The sequence below is a fragment of the Hyperolius riggenbachi genome, chromosome 8 (genome assembly GCF_040937935.1).
Source record: "Hyperolius riggenbachi isolate aHypRig1 chromosome 8, aHypRig1.pri, whole genome shotgun sequence".
Lineage (NCBI taxonomy): Eukaryota > Metazoa > Chordata > Amphibia > Anura > Hyperoliidae > Hyperolius > Hyperolius riggenbachi.
The window spans coordinates 148070129-148092500 of record NC_090653.1 but is presented as its reverse complement, the minus strand read 5'-3'; the positions used below and the strand labels follow the sequence as shown (position 1 = coordinate 148092500).

At 47.6% G+C, this 22372-nt stretch overlaps 1 protein-coding gene across 1 annotated transcript; it reads right to left on the bottom strand.

Annotated features, from left to right (window-relative positions):
- Positions 1 to 7071: 7071 nt before the first annotated feature.
- On the bottom strand, positions 7072 to 8938 carry LOC137528340 (gap junction alpha-3 protein-like). Its single transcript, XM_068249619.1, has 2 exons — positions 8512 to 8938; positions 7072 to 8426 (listed from the first exon to the last, which is right to left on the bottom strand). The coding sequence occupies exon 2, from the start codon at positions 8401 to 8403 to the stop codon at positions 7327 to 7329; it is 1077 nt and encodes a 358-aa protein (XP_068105720.1). The 5' UTR covers positions 8404 to 8426; positions 8512 to 8938; the 3' UTR covers positions 7072 to 7326.
- Positions 8939 to 22372: the final 13434 nt, after the last annotated feature.

Below are 22372 nucleotides of genomic sequence, written 5' to 3'. Positions count from 1 at the left end.
CGGACTGATGGACACAACGTTCTCCTCCGGGGAGGGCTGCTGCTGACCACTGGCTGCTGGGGTGGATGTTATAGCTTGCGTGGGGCGTTGGCTGTTGCTGTTGTTGGGAGTGCTGCTCACAGCGGAGGTCTCTGGGGAACTCATGTTGAGCTCATATAGTGGTTGACGGTGAGTGGAGTATTACTGATCCCAGCAATATACACACTGACTGGCAGAGTACGCAATGCTATATAGTGTGGCTGAGCGGTGTACACAGAGTGGCAGTAAACACAATGCTATATAGTCTGGCTGAGCGAGCGGTGTACTACTGTTCCCAGCAGAATCAGAGTGGCAGTAAACAATGGTATATAGTCTGGCTGAGCGGTGTACACAGAGTGTCAGTAAACAATGGTATATAGTCTGGCTGAGCGAGCGGTGTACTACTGTTCCCAGCAGAATCAGAGTGGCAGTAAACAATGGTATATAGTCTGGCTGAGCGGTGTACACAGAGTGTCAGTAAACAATGGTATATAGTCTGGCTGAGCGGTGTACACACAATGCTATATAGTCTGCTATATAGTGTCAGTAAACAATGGTATATAGTCTGGCTGAGCGAGCGGTGTACTACTGTTCCCAGCAGAATCAGAGTGGCAGTAAACAATGGTATATAGTCTGGCTGAGCGGTGTACACAGAGTGTCAGTAAACAATGGTATATAGTCTGGCTGAGCGAGCGGTGTACTACTGTTCCCAGCAGAATCAGAGTGGCAGTAAACAATGGTATATAGTCTGGCTGAGCGGTGTACACAGAGTGTCAGTAAACAATGGTATATAGTCTGGCTGAGCGGTGTACACAGAGTGTCAGTAAACAATGGTATATAGTCTGGCTGAGCGGTGTACACAGAGTGGCAGTAAACACAATGCTATATACTCTGGCTGAGCGAGCGGTGTACTACTGTTCCCAGCAGACACAGAACAGTAAACAGAATGCTATATAGTGTGGCTGAGCGAGCGGTGTACCACTATTCCCAGCAGACACAGAACAGTAAACAGAATGCTATATAGTGTGGCTGAGCGAGCGGTGTACCACTATTCCCAGCAGACACAGAACAGTGAACAGAATGCTATATAGTGTGGCTGAGCGAGCGGTGTACCACTATTCCCAGCAGACACAGAACAGTGAACAGAATGCTATATAGTGTGGCTGAGCGAGCGGTGTACCACTATTCCCAGCAGACACAGAACAGTAAACAGAATGCTATATAGTGTGGCTGAGCGAGCGGTGTACCACTATTCCCAGCAGACACAGAACAGTAAACAGAATGCTATATAGTGTGGCTGAGCGAGCGGTGTACCACTATTCCAAGCAGACACAGAACAGTGAACAGAATGCTATATAGTGTGGCTGAGCGAGCGGTGTACCACTATTCCCAGCAGACACAGAGTGGCAGTAAACAGAATGCTATATAGTGTGGCTGAGCGAGGTACACAGAGTGGCAGTAAACAGAATGCTATATAGTGTGGCTGAGCAAGCGGTGTACTACTATTCCCAGCAGACACAGAGTGGCAGTAAACAGAATGCTATATAGTGTGGCTGAGCGAGGTACACAGAGTGGCAGTAAACAGAATGCTATATAGTGTGGCTGAGCAAGCGGTGTACTACTGTTCCCAGCAGTGACACAATGACAGGGGGGACCCTGGCTAGCGTGGCTGGAGCGCGAACTACCCTGCCTGCCTACCCAAAGCTAAACCCACAGACAAATGGCGGAGATATGACGTGGTTCGGGTATTTATTTACCCGAACCACGTGACAGTTCGGCCAATCAGAGCGCGTTCGGGTCCGAACCACGTGACCCGTTCGGCCAATCACAGCGCTAGCCGAACGTTCGGGGAACGTTCGGCCATGCGCTCTTAGTTCGGCCATATGGCCGAACGGTTTGGCCGAGCACCGTCAGGTGTTCGGTCGAACTCGAACATCACCCGAACAGGGTGATGTTCTGCAGAACCCGAACAGTGGCGAACACTGTTCGCCCAACACTACTCCCTGCACAGTGCAAATCCGTTTTCCGATTCTGATTACGTTTCCGATTTTCCCTAAATACATTCAACAGAAAAACGGATCAAAAAATGCAGCATGCAGTACAGATTAAAAATCTGAATAGGAATCGGATGTAAAAACCAATTAAAAAGCGGAATCTGAATCGGAAATGCATGCAGTGTGCAAGAGGCCTTAGGAAGGTCGCTGAGGCGGTGCAGTGTGTAAGGGAAATTGTTGTTGCTGAGGTAACCAACACATCTGCTGTCACCAGGCTCTGAGTGAGGGGGGAGGAGCTCTTCACAAATCATGTCTAGCCTGCACTATCTGGAGAACTGCTATTGAGCACTTCTTAATCTGCACCAGTTTAAGGATGGATTTGCACTTTTCTTAACTTTAGTGCAGCTCTAGAAATCCATGCTAAACTACTACTATTACGTAGGCTTTGGGAAGCTTCTTACCAGGGCCGACCTTTGACCTGAGCGACCGGAGTGATCGCTCAGGGCGCTGGCTTCCAAGAGGCCGCTCCTGCCGCCTGGCTGCTGCTGCGGGCCCCGACTGGGTCCGTCTCGCTCCGCCCCCTGGTACCGCTGCTGGGGGTCATGGGGGGCAAACATGCTCGTGCGGCCGCTGTGATGGAGGGGGGAGCCACAGCCGCGGGGAGGGCAGCCCGACCTCACCCTCCTATCCCCGGGCCGCCCTCCGTGCTCCCCCCTCCAATGAAGTGTGCAGCAGGAACCAATGTGGAGAAAGGTACAACTCACCTCCGATCGCCGGCTCCTCTCACTTGCCGCTGGTCGCCTCTTGTACATAGTCGCAGAATCTGATACACACTAAACTTCCTGCTTAACAGGATGTTTAGTGTGTATCAGCGGCTATGTACAAGAGGCGACCAGCGGCAAGTGAGAGGAGCCGGCGATCGGAACCAGGGAGGTGAGTTGTACTCTTCTTCACATTGGTTCCTGCTGCACACTGCATCGTAGGGGGGTGCACGGAGGGCGGTTTGGGGAGAGGTCGGGCTGCCCTCCCCGCGGCTGCGGCTCCCCCCTCCACTATGAGGGGAGGTACCTATCTAATCTATACTGGGGGCGCCTACCTATCTAACCAATACTGTAGGGCAGCAGCAGCTACCTATCTAATCTATACTGGGGGGGCAGCTACCTATCTAATCTATACTGGGGGGCAGCTACCTATCTAATCTATACTGGGGGGCAGCTACCTATATAATCTATACTGGGGGCAGCTACCTATCTAGCCAATACTGGGGGCACCTACGGGCAGCTACCTATCTAACCTATACTGGGAGGCAGCTACCTATCTAACCTATACTGGGGGGCAGCTACCTATCTAATCTATACTGGGGGGCAGCTACCAATATAATCTATACTGGGGACAGCTACCTATCTAGCCAATACTGGGGGGCAGCTACCTATCTAGCCAATACTGGGGGCACCTACCTATTTAACCAATACTGGGGGTAGCTACCTATCTAATCTATACTGGGGGCAGCTACCTATCTAACCTATACTGGGGGGCAGCTACCTATCTAATCTATACTGGGGGCAGCTACCTATCTAGCTAATACTGGGGGCACCTACCTATCTAACCTATAATCGGGGCAGCTACCTATCTAATCTATACTGGGGGCACCTACCTATCTAACCTATACTGGGGGCACCTACCTATCTAACCTATACTGGGGGCAGCTACCTATCTAGCCAATACTGGGGGGCAGCTACCTATCTAACCTATACTGGGGGGCAGCTACGAGCTACTTATTTAATCTATACTGGGGGGCAGCTACCTATCTAATCTATACTGGGGGCACCTACCTATCTAACCTATACTGGAGGCACCTACCTATCTAACCTATACTGGGGGGCAGCTACTTATCTAATCTATACTGGGGGCAGCTACCTATCTAACCAATACTGGGGGGCAGCTACCTATGTAGCCAATACTGGGGGGCAGCTACCTATCTAACCTATACTGGGGGGCAGCTACCTATCTAATCTATACTGGGGGCAGCTACCTATCTAATCTATATTGCAGGTATCTACCTATCTAACCTATACTGGGGGCAGCTACCTATCTAATCTATACTGGAGGCAGCTACCTATCTAACCTATATTGCGGGTACCTACCTATCTAACCTATGACAGTGTCCTGAGTGACGACGAGTCCTTCTCTCCTGCTCCCAGAATCCTGGCACTAAGTCTGCAGACTGCTCTGCAGACAGTAAGAAGAGAAGACTGACCAGCAAGAAGTAAGGCTCCCCAACCTCCCTACACTAAAGGGGGAATATGCTTATGCAGCCAGATACACTAATGGGGGGGTCTGCTGCCTAAATACACTAAAAGGGGATCTGCGACTGCAAGACTAGTAGCCTAAGCCTATATACACTAAAGGGGGGATCTGTCAGATCCCCCCTTAGTGTACATAGGCTACTAGTCTTGTATATGTAGGCAGACCCCCCCTTTAGTGTATATAGGCTTAGGCTACTAGTCTTGCAGTCGCAGATCCCCTTTTAGTGTATTTAGGCAGCAGATACCCCCCCCCCCCCCCATGTGTGTGTGTGTGTGTGTGTGTGGTGTGCGCTCACACACGAAGAGGATGAATGTGGGGGGGGGGGGGCACCAAAATCTGGTTTCGCTCAGGGCGCTGTGAAACCTAAGGCCGGCCCTGCTTCTTACTATCATGCAGAACTGTTCCTCTGATGGTTAGAACAGTTTTAGAAGAAAAAACTGTCGGTAATGCTTCGATAAATCTGGCCCATTGTGTATTCCCAGCAATAAACCCTGAACAAGCATATGCAGATCAGGCGTTTTTGACATTATCAGATCCGGAGCAGTGCTTTTCAGCGTTGCTAGATTTGGGCGCAGCCAGCGCCACCATAGACTACAATGGGAATCACATCTACAGCGGCGCTCAGTGGGAAATGTCAGCGCCCTCAAAAGACGGAGCCGAAGTTACTTAAAAAACACAATAATTCGGCCTCCAGCAATCACTGGAAGCCGAATTATATAATTCCCCCACTATCCATGGCGGCCTGGAGGGGGAATAGTAATTAACAAGGCCGGACTTGTGCAGAAGCAGGATCAGCCATAAACCGGCTGTATCCTGCGCCCAAGTCTACCGGCGGCCATTTCAAATGTATGCATCAGATCTGACTAGATAAGCCGCATGCATGTTTCTGGCTGGGAATACACTAGGCAGTGCGGGAAACTTAGCGTTTTGCTACATATGCGTTTGTACGTTTTTAGTGCGTTTTCTGTGCGTTTGCATTTTGCGTTTTTTCCCCGCACTTGTTTTGCGTGCATTTGCGGTTTGGATTTATAAATCACATATGCGTTTTATGCAAATCAATGGGAATTCAACAAGAAGCGGAAAGACATCATCAAACTTGTTGTTTTTTTTAAAAAAAAAGCATATAAAAATACATGCACAACGCACTAAAACGCAATACTGCCTAATGTGTTCCTTGCCTCTGGTGTTATTTAGACACTACTGCAGCCAAATAGATCGGCAAGATGCCAGGCAATTGGTATTGCTTAAAGGGAAGGTCCAAGCAAAAAAAAAAAATGAGATTCACTTACCTGGGGCTTCTACCAGCCCCATGCAGCCATCCTGTGCCCTCGTAGTCACTCACTGCTGCTCCAGTCCCCCTCTGGCAGCTTTCTGACCTCGGAGGTCAGGGCCAAATTGCGTACATTTTTACACATTCCCGCTAGTGCAGGAACATTAACACATACATTTTTACGCGTTAGTGGTGAAACGCGTAAATTTTTGTTCCTGCACTAGCTGGAATGCGTAAAAATGTATGCAATGTGGCCCTGACCTCCGAGGTCAGAAAGCTGCCAGCGGGGGACTGGAGCAGCAGTGAGTGACTACAAGGGCACAGGATGGCTACATGGGGCTGGTAGAAGCCCCAGGTAAGTGAATCTCATTTTTTTTTTTTTGCTTGAACCTTCCCTTTAAAGGATACCTTAGCAATAAATATTTTTCAAAAAGGATGCCTAATGTGTGTGTGGGGGGAGTTGTGCAGATGCTTACCGCACCTCCTATGCCCTGGCATCTCCCTCCATTCTCCAGTAATTACCCGGACGTGCTGCAAATGCGCAGTGTGTCCGCTTGGGAACACACGTCACATGGGGTCACCAGGGAGCACGGCCAGAAAGGCGCCCAAGCAGAATACGCACAGTGTAGTATGTCCGTGTCGGAGAGCACCGACCAGGAAGTACAGAACTTGGATAATTACCAGAGAATGGAGGGAGACATCGGAGCACAGGAGGTGCCGTAACCATCTGTACAACTCCCCACGTACGCACATTAGGCATCCTTTTTGAGAAAACGTATCCTTTAATAGGAAATAAATATGGCAGCCTCCATATACTTTTTATTTCAGTTGTCCTTTTAAGAAATACCAGTTGCCTGGCTATCCTGCTGATCCACTGCTTCTAATACTTTTCGCCACAGATCAGGTGTTTCTGAAATTATTGTCAGATCTGACAAGATTAGCTACATGTTTGTTTCTGGCGTTTTTCAGACACTACTGCAGCCAAATAAATCAGCAGGGGGCTGCCAGGCAACTGTTATCGTTTAAAAGGACATAAATATGGCAGCCTCCATATTCATCACTTCAGTTGTCCTTTAATGCTAGGAATATACTGAGGTTTTTTTTCGTCAGATTTACTGTCCAATCGATTCCCTGATTGATTTTTCGATCGTTTTTCTGATTGAGTTCCATTAACTTCTATGATCGATCAGAAAAACGATCAAAATCATATCGGGCCTGTCGGAAATGATCTATTGAGCCTATCTGCCAAAAAAACTCGTAGTGTATTCCCTGGATAAGGCAAAGTGCTGCCTGTAAATAAACCAGACGATTTTAATTGATCTTCCATTTTTCTAAAAACTGTTTGCTTTGGCTTGCTGCACTTTGTATTATCAGCTTTCTCTTTGCACCAAGCACTGATACAGATGTATATTGCTGTGCTGGATAGAATTACTGATACGTTTACAATACATCTTGCTATTTTATTTGTTATTTAACACAGCAGCATATTTATTCTGTGGACAAAGACAATGGTCCACTAAATCTTAATTCAAGTAGTAACAGTGTTATCGAGTTTTAGTTCACTTTATAAACTTGTATTTCTGTTATGACATTGATAAGTACAGCATGTTTAAGTTTGTACATTTAGCATGTTCAGTTTATAGTAGTTTTGTGAACTGAAGGCAAGAGCTGACAATCATTCAGACTCCACCCCCTGCAGCCTTATCTTACTTGTGTCTATTCACCTGCCAGAACTTGTCACACTGCAAGTACCCCAGGTCGGGATCTGGTGCTACTTTGCCTGCTGTTTCTGCTTGGCAGTCTCTGGTGCTCTGCATGTTCCAAGTCACTGTTGCTCTCTGATGCTACAATATGATCAGAAATGCCATTGCGTTCTACAGCTTGGTTCTCTCTGTTCTGTTTCCTTGCAGCCTGACTGCTGTCTATGGCAGATGATGTGTTCTTGTTGCTGGGGGTGAGGGGGAATGGCAAAGAGTTGCTGAAACTTGATCCTTTCTCTGGAGAACTGTAATGCGTATAATGAGGTATAATATGAGTATGAGTGATACTTCCAGTGTTGACTGGTAACTTGGGCACTGGTTCACAATGAGATCCTGTCAGGCCTTGTCTGCACTTGGTGAATCCCAGGTAATAAATTTCTATCAAATTAAGTAGCAGCGACAAACAAGCAACGGCAAGCATAAATAAAATAAAGATAGTCTTTTCTGTGGGTCGAGAGATGTAGCAGTTCACAGTATTGGGGCAAGGCCAGCGGCTGCAAGTGTATAGTGGCTGCAGCTGAAATCCATACAAAAAGTACTGCGCCATGATAAATCCTACCTCAAACAAGGTTTTGAAGAAGACATTAAAAACATAAGTCCGCAGGAGGGCACCTCGCAGCCGTACCTTGCCCATTTCATCCTTAATTGGTGGTTTGGAGGGTTTGGCCGGTTCAAGCAGCAGCTGCTTGTCACTTTGAGGGTCCCCTTTGCTTTGACGTAACTTCTCCTTTTGCTTCTGCTTTTCCTCCAAGCGTACAAGATGCAGAATGTGTCCCAAGTATATCAGCGTTGGCGTTGAAACAAAGATAATCTGGAGCACCCAGAAACGAATGTGTGAAATGGGGAATGTTTTGTCGTAACACACATTTTGACAACCTGGTTGTTTGGTGTCGCAGGTGAAGCCGGACTGTTCGTCTCCCCATACTTTCTCTGCAGCTGTTCCAAGGACCAGGATCCGGAAAATGAAGAGAACTGTTAACCAGACTTTGCCCACTACAGTGGAATGTTCCTGTGCTTTCTCAAGAAGTTTCCCTAACAAGTTCCAGTCTCCCATTTGAAAGTTGGTCACATCTCACTCTAAAGAAAGATGGTATTGGTTTAGGGAAATCATATATGTAATGTTGGCTAGAGCCACTAATATTTAAGGTATGAGGATTCTTACCGATGAAATAGACGCTTGCAGGTAGTTTCGTAGCCAATAACCTCTTAATTCCAAAAGAACATGCAGGCACTCTTCTGTTTCCTGGTGGTCTTTCTGTCCACTGTCAGATAGTGGCTGCAGGCCTCTCATAGCTATTCAGAAATGCTCCCTCCCCCTTGTGTATTACTTGTTATTTTTAGAGTATTTTTTCTCTTCTAAATATACATACAGTGAGCTGTGGAATTTCTCAGTCTCTCCCTCTCCCAGTGCATGTCACAAGTGCCGGCTGTATTTTGTAAGAACTGTCTGTCAAGACCAGGACACTGCAGCCATATGTCTGTCAGTCACTTCACCAGCTGTGCACTTTCTGTTTAGTCTCGGGTTGTCACTAATAACCAGGTCTGTAGGCAGAATATATTTTGCACAATCTGCAACCATGTTTGCCCTATTTTACACCTGCATTGTGCTTGATACATCTTCAATAAGAATATAATTACATAAATTGGATTATGAATTGTGTTTCCTGTGCCAATTTCTTAACTAGTAAGTTTTCAGGGCAGTCATGCTAAATAGTTTAGACAGCAACAGATGTAAAAAGCATAATAATAAACTCTCTACATATTACAATCTGGTTGTTCCAGATTTAGGATCTATATAAAAAAAGTGGAAAATCTTTTGTTTATTATTATGTATTAATACAGCGCTGATAACTTTTGAAACACTTTACAGAGTATACAGTCACATCATTAATGTTCTCAGAAGAGCTAATAATCTAATCCCCACCCTAGTCCAATGGTCCTAGCACAGTCTAAAGGTGTCCATTAAGGATAAAATTTTAGCCACTTAACCCGTCAACGGGGGCCCATAAACGAGATAAAATGTTACCAATCCAATACTTTCAAATGGGATTGATACGAAAAACAGATCAATGAAAAGATCCATAAATCGATCGTTTGTTGTCAATGGACACCATAAATGCTATCCAGTCTGATTGGAAAGCTCCATCATTTGCTAAATTGTAACGTTAATGGACACTTTAAAGCAGGGGTCTCAAACTCAATTTACCTGGGGGCCGCAGGAGGCAAAGTCAGGATGAGGCTGGGCCGCATAAGGGAGAGGGGCAGGGAGAGGCGGCAATCCTTGCGGCGACTGACGTCAGGAGGGGCAAAGCTACATCTGGAAGCTCTGCCCCTCAGCGCAGTCGTGGATGTTTGCCCGGGGGATTTGGGGGCTCTACAGCCCTCGTTTAGCGGCGGGAATGCGACGGATTACTTGGGAGCACTGAAGCGAACTATAAGGTAAAATAGGCAAAAATAGTTCGCTTCCGTGTCTCTTTTGCTTTTGCCAGCGGGGGCCACAAAATATTGTATCGAGGGCCGCAAATGGCCCGCGGGCCGCGAGTTTGAGACCCCTGCTTTAAAGTAACCAAGTAGCATTTTTAGCACCCAGGGCATCCCAATAGCACATTAAAAATGCATGCTAACAATGTGGATCTTCAAACAGATTAGAGAAAACACACTTGATTACATTCACACCTTCCCTGAACAAGGGCTTGTTCACATTATAAGCGATTTTGCTTATTTTTAAGCACTGTCGATTTTAAAAATCGCCTTAAAAAAGCGCATGGCCAATGTTAACTTATGCGAGTGTTCTCGCATAAGTGATGAGCTTTCTATCTAATTGCAAACGCGGCTCCTGCACCATTTCCAGAGCGTTTGCAATTCAATAGAAAGTATAGCAAAATCGCTAAGTGCTTGAAAAAGCACTTTGAGAAGCGATTTGCAGAGCGCTTTAATAAATAAATACATTGTATGTATTAATTTCCAGGTCAAAGAGTTCACTTCCTGATTGACGTCTGCCTACCTGAGTGATGTATGCATCATACTCTGTCTCTCTGACTTGGATGAGCTTTGTGCGATATGCTGTCCTGAAATTTTGCACAGCAGTATTAGAAGATTATGATATTGCAAGGTGCTGATTACAATTTTGCTGGACACTGAGCATGATATTGTGGCTCCATTTGGTCAAGCATTGGTCTATTTGGCTTACTGAGGAGGACTCTGTATCTAATTGAATGGTGGCATGTGGTAATCACTAATGGATAGTGATGGGCTTACGAGTAGTTACCTACTCGAATTTGTGATTCAAATGAGGCTTAATTGCCTCAGCTGTGTGTATGGGAGGCGGGGGGTTAATTACCCAGAATTCTGTCGTCTTCTATGCGTCCCAAAAGTCTTGCATGCATCCTATGGGACACGTTGCAAGACTCACTACCGCACTTCCTCCTTCCGGCTTGAAGGAGGAAATGTGCGGTATTGAGTCTTGCAACGTGTCCCATAGGCGGCGCGCAAGACGTTTGGGACGCTTTGAAGACAATGGAATTCTGGGTAATTAACCCCCCGTCTCCCATGCACACAGCTGAAGCAATTAAGCCTCATTTAAATCACGAATCGAGTAGGTAACTACTCATGAACCTATCACTAATAATGGACTGCCGCTGTGCATGTACTACAGTTGTGGCTTGCATCTGTAGGCAGATTCTACATGTTAGATCATTTTCAATTCATCATTTGCTCAGAGACACACACACACAGTAAGAACATATAAACTCCATTAAGATATTATCCTGCGAATCCTGTCAGTCCTGCGAGGCATCAAACTGACAATACCAAATTTATAAAGGATTTATTATGGTGGTGATTAGAGCTTAGATCACTGTTCTATAATTAACAGGTGATCAGAAGCTCTATTTATGAACTGGTTGTTTGAAACAAAGAGATTGAGGCCTCTTTCACAGTGGGACGTTAAAGTCGCACGTTATAAAAATGTATAACGCAGACTAACGCACAGCAATACAAAGTCTGTGCGACATTCACAGTGCAGACGTTGCGTTGTGTGTAACGTGTAGCAATATTTAGAAAGTGCTGCATGCTGTGCGTTTAGCAATACATTTTCTGCGTTATGTGTGTTGCACATGCTCAGTAATGTTTTTTTTTTAAATGTAACGCATGCGCCGTTTTCGTTCCATCTGTATGCGACGAAAACAGCACACCAAGAGCCACATAACGCAGTGCAAAATAACGTCTAGTTTCATAACCTACATGCGCTTTGTTAGGGGCACGTTGTGCGACTTTAACATCGCATCAAACGCAATGTCCCACTGTGAAAGAGGCCTAAAGCTTTAGGTTGATTATTTGTTATAAGGGTTATTAAGTGGACTTAGAATCTGGAGGGTTACTGTCATTGCTGGGAATAGGTCCAGGTCAAGATTGGTGCTAAGGCCTGTACAGACTCTCCGTTCTCCTTAAGGTGGCCACTAATGATCCAACCTTTTTCATCCAATCTTACCATCTCTATGTAATATAAGGTAACTGCCTGAAGTATCCATTCAGTATATTTACTCAATGTACCCTTATAATACATAGATTTGGTAAGATTGGATGAAAAAGATTGGATCATTAGTGGCCACCATAAGCAATCAAGCAATCCTTGGTGACAGTTTCACATGACCATTTTTGGTATGATCACTATACAGATACACTGATGGGCTAAAGATGAGCATCCTGTTCTGTGGAGAGAGATGTGAGAGAGAAATGGTAGAGAACCAAGCAGCGCTTCATAGTTGGAAGAACAATGCAGGACATTATCACTCTTTTGTTTAGCAATCCCTCATAATGGATCACTAAACAACATTGTGGGATTGCTGTTCTGGTGCCACTACATTTTCACCAATGATTATCAGAAACCATGGTCACTAATGTCTCAAGTCTAGAGTATACAAATCTGTTTAGGCTGAATTTGGAAGTTGAGGTAGGCCTGAGAGGTTAGTAGGCAGTATGTTTACTTTAGGGACACTAATAAAGTTAAACTAAAACTATATCTACAATAAAAAAAGGAGTAGAGAATATATTCCCTTACATAGTATTTGCTTTGTGCCCATTCTCTGTAAAGTACTGTGCACACAACAGCTACTTTATAAATACTCCCGACATCACGTAAAAGAAATTCTAGCCTGCAAGGAATCTACTCTCATTCAACAAAGCTTGGGAGTTTGTAAAGTGATTAAACAACAAGCTAATGTGCTGATTCATATCCTGTATACAGATCACCTCCTCTTTTATTAGGTACTAGTAGACCTAAGCCCGTTTAAAAACGGGCTCTAGGTCTGTGTTTCTCAGAGCGCGCGTACGCCACCCGCTGCGGGCACACCTGCCAACCACCGTCGCGCGCACACCCGGACGCCCGCTGACCCGTCGCACATCCGGCCACGCGCTCATCGGCCGCTGCAAGCGACCACTGCGCACACATCCGGCCACCCGCTGACCCGCCGCACACCTGGCCACCCGCTGACCCGCCGCACACCCGGCTGCCCGCTCACACGCCGCCCGCTCGGCTCCCTGGTCCCGTCCTGTCTCTGTGAGGCTGGGTCCGTGCTGCGCACATGCGCACAGCAGTTCAGCACGAACAACGCTACACAGAGACAGCACACGCAGAGACATAGGGAGATTATTATAGAGGATATATTCAGTGTCGGACTGGGAGCTGGAAAAGCTGAGGAAATCCACTTGCTGGCCAAGCAGCAGTAATCAGGTGTTGCTGCTCACAGTGAAGACTTGCTGCAGGTTTCTATTGGGAGGGATAACACAGGGTTACTGCTGCTTGGCCAGCAGGTGGATTTCTTCAGTTTTTCCACCTCCTAGTCCGACACTGTAAATATTTATAAGAATATATGTAAATGAAATATAGAAAAAGTACAGTTCTAATAAACTTGAGACAACATTTAATGGTGACCCTATAACTCATATATATTTCCCATTTATCTCTAAGTACATAACTTAGTACTGTAACAAAAACAAAATTAGGGCTCGTTTCCATTAGAGCAGCGCAGAAGCCATGCGCTCAGCACAGCTCTGCGTTGCACGTGACTCCCCCGGGGGTGGCGCTTGCGTTCCCATTCATTATAATGAATGGAATCACGGGTGCAATCGCCCCAAAATGCAGGCAACATGTATGGAAACATCAAACAGTGCAGTCTAAGCAGTCTCTGATGTCAATGCGATCGTGTTTCCATAAGCGCGGCTGAAAGTACAATAGATGTTAATACAAAACCTGCGCGCAGGGAGTTAGAATAACGCAATAAGTTACATGGCAGCACTGTGAACACTGAGTGTAGAATTGTATGGGCAATGAGTTCACAACTATGGGCAATGAGTTCAGAACACAACTGAGAACTGTGAACCTAGTCCACCTCCAGCTTTAAGGGGACTTACCTATTTTCCGCCGATGCACAGCTGATTCGATCACTGTGCTCGAATCGGCTGTGAAAACGTCGCGCAAACGCTGACCGAACGATCGACTTTCGTCCAAAATCGATCGTTCCCGTCAATTCCTTTCGTTCCTGTCCGTGCGGAAGATTTTGCTCAATCGCCGATGGGTCGGGAGTGCGTCGATAGCGGCATTTGAATGCCAGACGACCGACGCAATACAGCGGCAATACATTACTTGTTCCACCGGCGCGAGTCCCCGCTGTCACCGCTGCTCCGTCTCCGTGCTGGGCTCCAAGTCCAGCAGGCTTCACTTCTTTCTGTCCCGGCAGGGAGTTTAAACAGTAGCGCGCCCTCTACTAACTTCCCCCGGCAGGAAGTAAAGTGAAGCTGGAGGAGCCCAGACCAGAGAAGAGACAGCGGAGACCAGGGGACTCGCGCCGGCCCGAGCAGGTAATGTATAGCTGGCGGGGGGGGGGGGGGGCATCAGCGGCAGCTCCACAGATCGTGAATCAATTTCATGTTGAAATCGATTCACAATCTGTTTGCAGTAAAGGAAGCCATACAACCCCTCTCTGATCAGATTCGATCAGAGAGGGATCTATCTGTTGGCCGATCTGATGGCAAATCGACCAGTGTATGGCCACCTTAAAAATGCTAGAAACGTTGGATGCAAATTTATACTAACAACACCCACCAGCATTGTATGTATAACAATCAGATGATATACACCAAGGACAGCCATTGTGTGGGAGAGATGTAAGCAGGAGCAATGATTAATGATTATCACAATTCATAGCACACATAGAGGTGATCACTATCACTACAGTACCAATAAAGAGCTAATGCAGTGACTAGAGAACCTGGTGCAGTTGCAATGGGCAATGACCTCAAGCCATTTTTACTGCATCTTTGGAGATACAGCAAGGTCAAGGTATTGTAAAGGTCCTCACAAAGCCCTGACCTCAATGTGAGCAGAACTGAATATGCAAGTAGAGGCCTAAGAACCTGCCTCAGTTCCACATTCTATAATGGGCCATAATTCCTGCAACTATAAGATGGGCTAGATTCAGCAGCGCCATTTTGTCATGAGTGGTGTCTCACACCGCTTGTGTTAACGCTTCCATGTGTTTGAAAGTGATTTTTACCATTGTTATTTAACCATTTCAGCTCCCTTGCTATGCAAATCTACGCCCTGTAAACTTCACTTTAGGCTCAGGGGAGTAGATATGCAAATTGTTTACTTACCACTGCTGCTTACAATTGTCGCATGCCTCCCGTTCGCATTCGCCGCAACTCTGTCCCTCCGTGATTGGGGAATGGGTAACAGCTGTTACCAACCCCCATCACCCCCCGAGACACTCATATAGCCGTCGGTTATTGCTTCATTGTGATACGCAATTCACTGCGGCAAGGTAACGATCACGAAGGGAAATTGACACATTTACATGCCTTTTGTTTTGTTGTTGCAGCTGCAGTGCAGACAGAAAAATTAGGCGGGTATGTACACGCACCAGAAAAATTATTATAATTCGGGGATCCGCCTGGAGTACTGGACCCTGTTGGTAGTGGCGGAGAAGGCAGTCAAGCGGCCTGCAGGCAGAGATGCTGTGTGGGGAGGTGACTTAAGGTGCGTACACACATGCGACTATAGTCGTTTGTAACGATCGTTCCCCGATCTTTACCAACGACGATCGTTACAAAAAACGAACCACCGACTATTAAGGCAAACGACGAACGAGCCAAATCGCTACAAAAGAAAGTTCTGTCTCGGCGGATTTTAACCAACGACGATCGTTTGCAAAAGTAGTACATCGTTGGAAACGATCGTTCGTACTAGGCTTGACATGCGCATTTCACTATTTCTCCATGGAACTTCTCATTTTTATGCGCAGGCGCAATAGTTGCTTTCTGTGATGTAACGTTCGTTCTAACGATCAGATCGTTACACACATTTTAAAACTACCTTTACTTAGGTCGTTCTTTCATCAATTAAAAGTTCGTTCGTCGTTCTTAACGAACGATCGTTGTCGCATGTGTGTACATAGCACTAGTCTTGGGGCAGGCAGTCACACGGCGTGCAGGCAGAGATGCTGTGTGTGGGGACTGGCTTAGTCTTCGGGCAGGCCTGACCCTGCTTTGCAGACCACGTGGTCAGATGGACCCTTGACCCATCGCTGTGTGCCAGAGATGACACCACTTGCCTTTTAACATCACGGTACAGTTTAGGTATCACCATTTTTGAGAAATAATTGCGGCCTGGTATCTTCCACTGCGGTGTGTGGCTTTGCTTTTGTGTGCTGCTTTTTCTCAGGTGGTCATCCCATTGCAGTTTGTGCTTTGTCATCATGTGCCTTCATAAGGAAGTTGTCCCTACACGGGTCTTGGTCTTTCCACGGCTTAATTTTTGGTGGCAGAGAGTACAGATGGCATTGCTCTCATCTGAAGCAGACATAAAAAAAAAAATGTCCACACCACTGAGCCCTGAGGTGATGGCACTTTGGTGGTGGCGGCCGACTGAGTGTTAAGTGGGGTGCCAGAATCAGAGCAGGAGGAGGAAGATATGTCACGCTTCCGTGTGGAAGCTGAGGAAGATGAGGTGTTCTGTGTTAAATAGTCAACCACGTCCTGACAATCTTGGGGGTTGATGGCACGCGCCTTCTGAACACTGTACTGTGATCCAGGGCCGCACGAAATCACAACAGCACAACCTTGAACAGACCTGCCTCTGCCTGTTTTGCCCATATTGGGGGGGAGGGGGGGGATGAAGTGAAAGGTATGCACTGACTTGACTAATACAATGTGCAGTCACACAGGTACCGTGAACAGGTGCAGTGACTGGTGGTATATAACACTGCATGCGCTCATGTAAGTAGGTAGGTGCACTGAACAGGTAGGTATGCAGTGATTGGTATTACAAATGTGCATGTGTCACACACACAGGTACCGTGAACAGGTGCAGTGACTGGTGGTATATAACACTGCATGCGCTCACATAGGTAGGTGGTGCACTACTGAACAGGTATGCAGGGATTGGTATTACAAATGTGCAGCTGTCACACACACACAGGTACCATGAACAGGTGTAGTGACTGGTGGTATATAACACTGCATGCGCTCACATAGGTAGGTGGTGCACTACTGAACAGGTATGCAGGGATTGGTATTACAAATGTGCAGCTGTCACACACAGGTAGTCACTGAATGTGCTGGGCCTGGCAGTGGCACCGTAGGAATTACCAAGGGGCCAAGGTCCAGCAGCTGCGACTGACTGACAGGGCTGTATATGCAACACAAGTGTCTGTGGGACACACACACAAAAAGAAAATAGGTCGCAAGAACAACATTAGCTCTCAAAAGAGCTGTTGAGGATGAGGAGTGCTTTTTAGCAATAAGTATCAGCAAGAAGGAGCAAGCTAACAAGCCTAACACAAGAGCCTAACTAAGCTTTCCCTATGTCAGCCCGTTCTCTCCCCTCTCTAATTACTGCAGCCACACGAGTGAGTGAAAAGGCTGACGCTGCCTGCGTTTAATAAGGGGGGGGGGCTCCAGGAGGGAGTGTAGCCTGATTGGCTACCCTGTGTCTGCTAACTGTGATGTAGAGGGTCGAAGTGGACCCTAATGATGTAGTATAGGGGGCGGGTCGAACTCGCATATAGTTCGAGGTTCACCGCGAACGCGAACCACCGAAGTTCGCACAAATAAGTTTGCGGTCGAACCGTTTAGGCCATCTCTACAGTGGAGGCTCTGTTTTACTCCGATGGAAACAGTGTATACACTTGGTTCTGTATTCTTATTTAGAAAATGGAAGTCAGGAAGGCACCATCTTGTGGCCAAAAAGTACATACAAGAATACACCCAAATACACTTTCCCATAGCAAAATAAAATACATTTTTTATTTTTTAACTCCTTCCACCCCTATTCCAAAGTTACCAAACTAAAACACTTGTTAAAAAAAATAAAAAAAATTATATGATTTAAAAAAATCTACATAGAAAGTTACTTTAGGGACTTTTCTTTTAATATGTATGTCATGAGGGTATATTACTGTTGCTTTTGTAAATAAAGGCTTGTATCTATTATTATAATATAAAAAAACGCTAAACAGAAAAAAAGCCACCTTTATTTCCAAATAAAATATTATCGCCATACTAGGGACACAATGTAAATGTTGTAATAGCCGGGACAATTGGGAAATAAAATGTGTCTGTTTCATCATCAATATCACACTTTTTTTTTAAACTACAATGGCTGAAAGCTGAGAAATTGTGAATTTTTTTCATTCTGTTTTCTTCTTCTTCCTTGCAAAATGCATATAAATTATAATAATTCTTAGCAAAAAGTACTGCCCAAAGAAAGCCTAGTTTAAAACAATACATAGATCATTTCAGTGTGATGAGTAGCGATAAAGTTATTGGCGAATGAATGGGAGGAGCGTGATGTGAAAATTGCTCTGGTTTTGAAGGGGAAAAAAACTCTGGTTCTGAAGTGGTTAAAGAACGTTTTTTTTTATTGTATCACTATACAAAGCTTTTTGCATCATGACAGTTACAGTTATGTTCCATCAAAACGTCACCACTAAAATTTCAAGTCGCTAAGCAAACAGATGTAACTGTAGGTAAAAAAATCTCTGCATTGTGATAAAAAAAAACATGTCTATTTGCAATTTGGGGTGCCACTGTGAATATTTTCTCTATACAGTATCATCTGACATTGCCATTTAATGGGAAGCACAGGCATGAGTAGTTTGGCTGTCAACGTGCTACTTGCTATGTTTTGACAGCTGGGCCACACAGTCACAAGACAGGAATGCTATACTTCCAATTGAATGGTAACAGGAGCTTGTAACAGCCATGGAATGACACATTTTTCATCTGACAAAGCCATTTTATGAGATTAGTCTTCCTGGTAATTGGAGGTAAAAGGTTCCGAAGTGAAAACTGTGTCGGTTTTAGTATTAGTAACGCAAGCGACTGACGGCAAGGTTAGCTGCCACTTGACAAAGCTGCTTTACTAAAACACCTGCTGTTCCTTGGGGCTGTCATACAGTGTGAGAACTAATCTTGTCAACAATTATGTATTGTTCACTTTCTATGACTGCCAGTTGTTAGATGCTGGAAAGTAAATATATTGATAGGCCGACTGCACACGTATTACCAGAGCTCTGCAGACACATGTATTCCCAGAGCTGTGCAGGCACACGGATCCCCAGAGCTGTGCAAGCACACATATCCCAGAGCTGTGCAGGCACACGTATTCCCAGAGCTGTGCAGGCACACGTATCCCCAGAGCTGTGCAGGCACACGTATCCCCAGAGCTGTGCAGGCACACGTATACCCAGAGCTGTGCAGGCGCATGTATCCCCAGAGCTGTGCTGGCACACGTATCCCCAGAGGTGTGCAGGCACACGTATTCCCAGAGCTGTGCAGGCACATGTATCCCCAGAGCTGTGCAGGCACACGTATCCTCAGAGCTGTGCAGGCAGACGTATCCCCAGAGCTGTGCAGGCACACGTATCCCCAGAGCTGTGCAGGCACACGTATTCCCAGAGCTGTGCAGGCACATGTATTCCCAGAGCTGTGCAGGCACACGTATCCCCAGAGCTGTGCAGGCACACGTATCCCCAGAGCTGTGCAGGCACACGTATCCCCAGAGCTGTGCAGGCACACGCATCCCCAGAGCTGTGCAGGCACACGCATCCCCAGAGCTGTGCAGGCACACGTATCCGCAGAGCTCTGCAGGCACACGTATCCCCAGAGCTCTGCAGTCACACGTATACCCAGAGCTGTGTAGGCACATGTATCCCCAGAGCTGTGCAGGCACACGTATCCCCAGAGCTGTGCAGGCACACGTATCCCCAGAGCTGTGCAGGCACACGTATCCCCAGAGCTGTGCAGGCACACGTATCCCCAGAGCTGTGCAGGCACACGCATCCCCAGAGCTGTGCAGGCACACGTATCCCCAGAGCTCTGCAGTCACACGTATCCCCAGAGCTGTGTAGGCACATGTATCCCCAGAGCTGTGCAGGCACACGTATCCCCAGAGCTGTGCAGGCACACGTATCCCCAGAGCTGTGCAGGCACACGTATCCCCAGAGCTGTGCAGGCACACGTATCCCCAGAGCTGTGCAGGCACACGTATCCCCAGAGCTGTGCAGGCACACGTATCCCCAGAGCTCTGCAGGCACACGTATACCCAAAGCTGTGCAGGCACACGTATCCCAAAGCTGTGCAGACACACGTATCCCCAGAGCTGTGCAGACACACGTATCCCCAGAGCTGTGCAGGCACACGTATCCCCAGAGCTGTGCAGGCACACGTATCCCCAGAGCTGTTCAGGCACACGTATCCCCAGAGCTTTGCAGGCACACGTATCCCCATAGTTGTGCAGGCCCATGTATCCCCAGAGCTGTGCAGGCACACGTATCCCCAGAGCTGTGCAGGCACATTTATCCCCAGAGCTGTGCAGGCACACGTATCCCCAAAGCTGTGCAGGCACACGTATCCCAGAGCTCTGCAGGCACACGTATCCCCAGAGCTCTGCAGGCACACGTATCCCCAGAGCTCTGCAGGCACACGCATCCCCAGAGCTGTGCAGGCACACATATCCCCAGAGCTGTGCAGGCACACGTATCCCCAGAACTGTGCAGACACGTAGCCCCAGAACTGTGCAGGCACACGTATCCCCAGAGCTGTGCAGGCACACGTATCCCAGAGCTGTGCAGGCACACGTATCCCCAGAGCTGTGCAGGCACATGTATCCCAGAGTTGTGCAGGCACACGTATCCCAGAGCTGTGCAGGCACACGTATCCCCAGAGCTCTGCAGGCACACGTATCCCCAAAGCTGTGCAGGCACACGTATCCCCAGAGCTGTGCAGACACAAGTATCCCCAGAGCTTTGCAGGCACATGTATCCCAGAGCTGTGCAGGCACACGTATCCCCAGAGCTGTGCACGCACACGTATTCCCAGCGCTGTGCAGACACAAGTATCCCCAGAGGTGTGCAGGCACACGTATTCCCAGAGCTGTGCAGGCACGCGTATCCCCAGAGCTGTGCAGGCACGCGTATTCCCAGAGCTGTGCAGGCACACGTATCCCCAGAGCTGTGCAGGTACACGTATCCCCAGAGCTGTGCAGGCACACGTATCTCCAGAGCTGGGCAGGCACCGGAAGCGGGCGAGGACCGGTGAAACGTGTTGTCAACAGTATAACCGTGTTTTGAACTCTTTTGTCAGGGTTCTTGTAAACCGTCTGGGGTTCTGTTGGTCTCGTCACTGGTATTAAACGGCGAACAGCCCCGGGTTGTGGGGTCTAAGCAAGCACGGGTGTTCACCAGCGCACCCCGCAAGGGATGATGGGCCATCACCCCAATGGGTGGCGGACTACTTTGCTGCCTGGTGCTTGCCAGATCACAACTTCCAGGACTACTGCACCAGTGACAGGAAAAACAGAGGGTACCTGACGGGATAGGAGGGGTCTCGAGCAGTGCGGACCGTAGAGCTGTAGGACAAGGGCAAGCTGGCTGGACAGGAAGGCCTCACCTCTAGGGATCCCAGGAAGGATACGGACAGACAGGACAAACCCAGGAAGGGAGCTGACTGAGGCGAGCGATGTCATTACAGTGCAGGAGATTTGGGCGCAGCCGGCGCCACCATAGGCTATAATAGGAATTATGGCTTTAGCGGCGCACAGTCAGTAACTTCGGCACCGTCAGAAGATGGAGCTGAAGTTGCTTTTAAAACAATGTAATTCGGCTTCCAGGAATAGCCGGAAGCCGAATTACATTATTCCCCACTTTCCATGTGGACCTAGAGGGGGAATAGTATTTAACGCCGCTGGGAACTTGTGCAGCAGCAGGATAAGTCATACCGGCTGTATCCTGCACCCAAGTCTCCCGGTGGCCAATTCATATGTATGCGACTGAAGGGCTTCCAGGAGGGGAGCTGGCAGGCATGGAAAACCCGGGAAGTGGAGCTGACTGAGGAGCTCCCAGGAGGGCAGCGGATAGGTTGGGTAAATCCTGGGTCTGGAGCCAAAAGCAATGGATCCCAGGAGGATAATAGCTGACAGGGTAAATCCCAGAGATACTGACAGTCTAGCGTAACCTTTAGGAAGAAAGTTGACAGGCTAGGAACCCAGGAGGGGAAAGGGCAGGCTGGAGGAAACCCCAGGAAGGGAGCTAGCTGAAGGGGCTCCCTGGAGGGAAGCAGGTAGCTGGAAGAATCCCCAGGATGTTGCAGGTTGCTTAAGGGTTCTCGGAGGGGAAGTGGTAGGCTGAGGGAATACCCAGGAGGCTGCGGACAGGGAAGTGAGGCAGGGAATAATGACTGGCTGGTCCAGACAGGGGAAAAGAGTGCTGGGTGACTGCAGGGAAACTGACCGGGACCCAGGGAAAGGCACAGGGAGGCTGGCTGGGAAGTGCTAGGCAGAGTGGCAGGGATCCAGGGATGGACGACTGACAGTAGACTGGCAGGCAGATAGGCAGGGATACTTTGTTAGGCTAGCAGGATTGCAGGCTGACAGACAGGCAAGTCTAGCAACAGAGATTTAGCCAAAAGGGGAATCTGGAGAGGGATATCTTGGTCGAGGAGGGAATCCATAGTGGTAATGACTTGGA